Source organism: Penaeus monodon, chromosome 7 (genome assembly GCF_015228065.2).
Source record: "Penaeus monodon isolate SGIC_2016 chromosome 7, NSTDA_Pmon_1, whole genome shotgun sequence".
NCBI lineage: Eukaryota > Metazoa > Arthropoda > Malacostraca > Decapoda > Penaeidae > Penaeus > Penaeus monodon.
In genome coordinates, this window is record NC_051392.1 from 30,606,626 (window position 1) to 30,609,125 (window position 2,500).

The 2,500-nt window shown below is 30.4% G+C and overlaps 1 protein-coding gene across 1 annotated transcript in view; it reads left to right on the plus strand.

Moving 5' to 3' along the window:
• The window catches only part of LOC119575205 (UDP-glucuronic acid decarboxylase 1-like), a gene marked incomplete at its 5' end in the record, with an annotated part of 10,856 nt that overhangs the window by 2,453 nt on the left and 5,903 nt on the right, over positions 1 to 2,500 (plus strand). Inside the window, 1 exon segment of the mRNA XM_037922698.1 lies at positions 2,317 to 2,430. Coding sequence (XP_037778626.1) covers positions 2,317 to 2,430 — 114 coding nt within the window.

Below are 2,500 nucleotides of genomic sequence, written 5' to 3' on the forward strand. Positions count from 1 at the left end.
TATGAAAATCTTAGGGGTTGGGTATACAGCCTCCGTTAAATATGTAGCCAAAAAACTGCATTAAGGGGAATGGTCAGGAGATGATTCACTGCAGGTACACAGTGGAACCCGAAGAGACCCCGGAGTGGAGTTCAGGCTCCTATATTGGAGTAAAATTCTTTTATGGAACCCAGATGCAGTTTAACCCGGAGGGGCACATTTGAATATGAGTTCATGGCAAAGAAAATTGGGCAGTATGGCAACGCAGGAGAGACATGGCAATGGCCGAGGAAAGCAAGAGTGAGGAAAGTAAGGAGAAGGACCAGCAATCCGATGAGGATGAACACGTCGCCACCGAGGATGCTGCAGAAGGTGAGGCTGCGGGAAGACGAGGCTGCAGAAGGCGAGGCTGCAGAAGGGGAGGCTGCAGAAGGCGAGGCTGCAGAAGGGAGGCTGCAGAAGGCGAGGCTGCAGAAGGCAAGGCTGCAGAGCTCCATCAGGACTGAGAAATGTATTTGTTTTGATATCTGATTAGTCGGATATTGGCCGAGTGGTTAGAGCATCGGACTCAAGACTGGCACGACGGCAATCTGAGTTCGAGGGTTTGAGTCACCGGCCAGCGCGTTGTTCCCTTGGGCAAGGAACTTCACCTCGACTGCCTACTTAGCCACTGGGTGGCCAAGCCAACCCAAGTCAGTGCTGTCCCAAGCCCGGAAAAATAGAGAGAATGAATACCTAAAAGGTAACACCGGCACTCTCTCCGGGAAAGGAACTGGGACCCTACCATGTACTCACTCCAAGAGCATCACAACATGAAAATACAAATTTAAGTATCATGCTGTGACCACGGCGGCTCAGACGAACCTACGGAAAAAAAAAAAAAAGACAAAAGAAAACAATAAAGAAAAGAAGAAAGAAAGAAAGAAAGAAGAAGAGAAAGCAAAAAAGAAGAAAGAAAAAAGAAAGAAAGAAAAAAAAATAAAAAACGAGAGAGAAAGAAAGAATGAAAGAAAAAGATATATAGTACATATAAAAGAAAAAAGTATAGATATATATGTATATATAGGGTATAAAGTATATATATGTATAGATTTATATAATAGATTATTATATGTATATGAATGTATATTATATTAGTATATAATGTATATATATATGTTATATATTAATAATTAATAATATATATGTATATATATATTGTATATATATATAGTATCTATATGTATATATATGTATATATATATGTATATATATGTAGTATATGTAATTGTGTATATGTTAATATGTCTTATTATCATATGTAATATGTATTGATATATTATAGATAATACATATGTCACTTGAAGTCTAGGATTTCGAGGTGAGTCACCGCATGTGGCAAGTAAAACCTTGATTGCTATCAATAGAATGCATATGCCTTGAAGTCTAGCGTATGATATGTAGAAGTGGTATGTCCGTGCGTAAATGAATGGTGATTAAAAATAAAAGAAAAAAATAAAAAAATATAACCAATCTAGTAATGGATTGATAAGGGCCTATGTCCTTGGAAGATTTTAAATATAGAAATAATATATCGTATAAAGTTATATATATGTATATATATATATTATATATATAATATATATATATGTATATAAATATAAAATAATATATGATTATATATATATTATATATATATAATATATATATTTATATATATATATTAATTTTATGTATATATTTTATATAGTATGTATATAATATATGTATATATATATATGTATATATTATGGGTATATATATATAATAGTATATATATATATATATATATATATAATATACATACATCTACATACATACATACATACATACATACATACATACATACATACAACACACACACACACACACACACACACACACACACACCCCACACACACACACACACACACACACACACACACACACACACACACACATATATATAATAATATATATATATATATATATTATAGTATATATATAATATTATGTATATAAAATATTATGTATATGTATATATTGTATATTATATATTATATATATATATATATATAAAATATATATATATTATATATATATATATATATATATATATATATTATGATATATATATATTATGTATATATATATATATATATATATTACGTATAATATATATATATATATATATATATATATTATATATATATATATATATATATATATATATATATATATATATATATATATATATATAATTAGAAGAGTGTAAATATTAAGTTTTAAGTTTTAAAGTATCAAATTAAACTAGGAACTCAACTGTGTTTGACTTTACAGGCCTTGCAAAACGTGTTGGTGCGAGGGTGTTGATTGCCAGCACCTCAGAAGTGTATGGAGACCCGGAAGTGCATCCTCAGACAGAGAATTACTGGGGTCATGTCAATCCTATAGGTGAGTCATTATTCTGAAAAATAAAATTTTTTCATATTTTTTTTTTTTTTTCAGAAGCCTGTATTTTGAA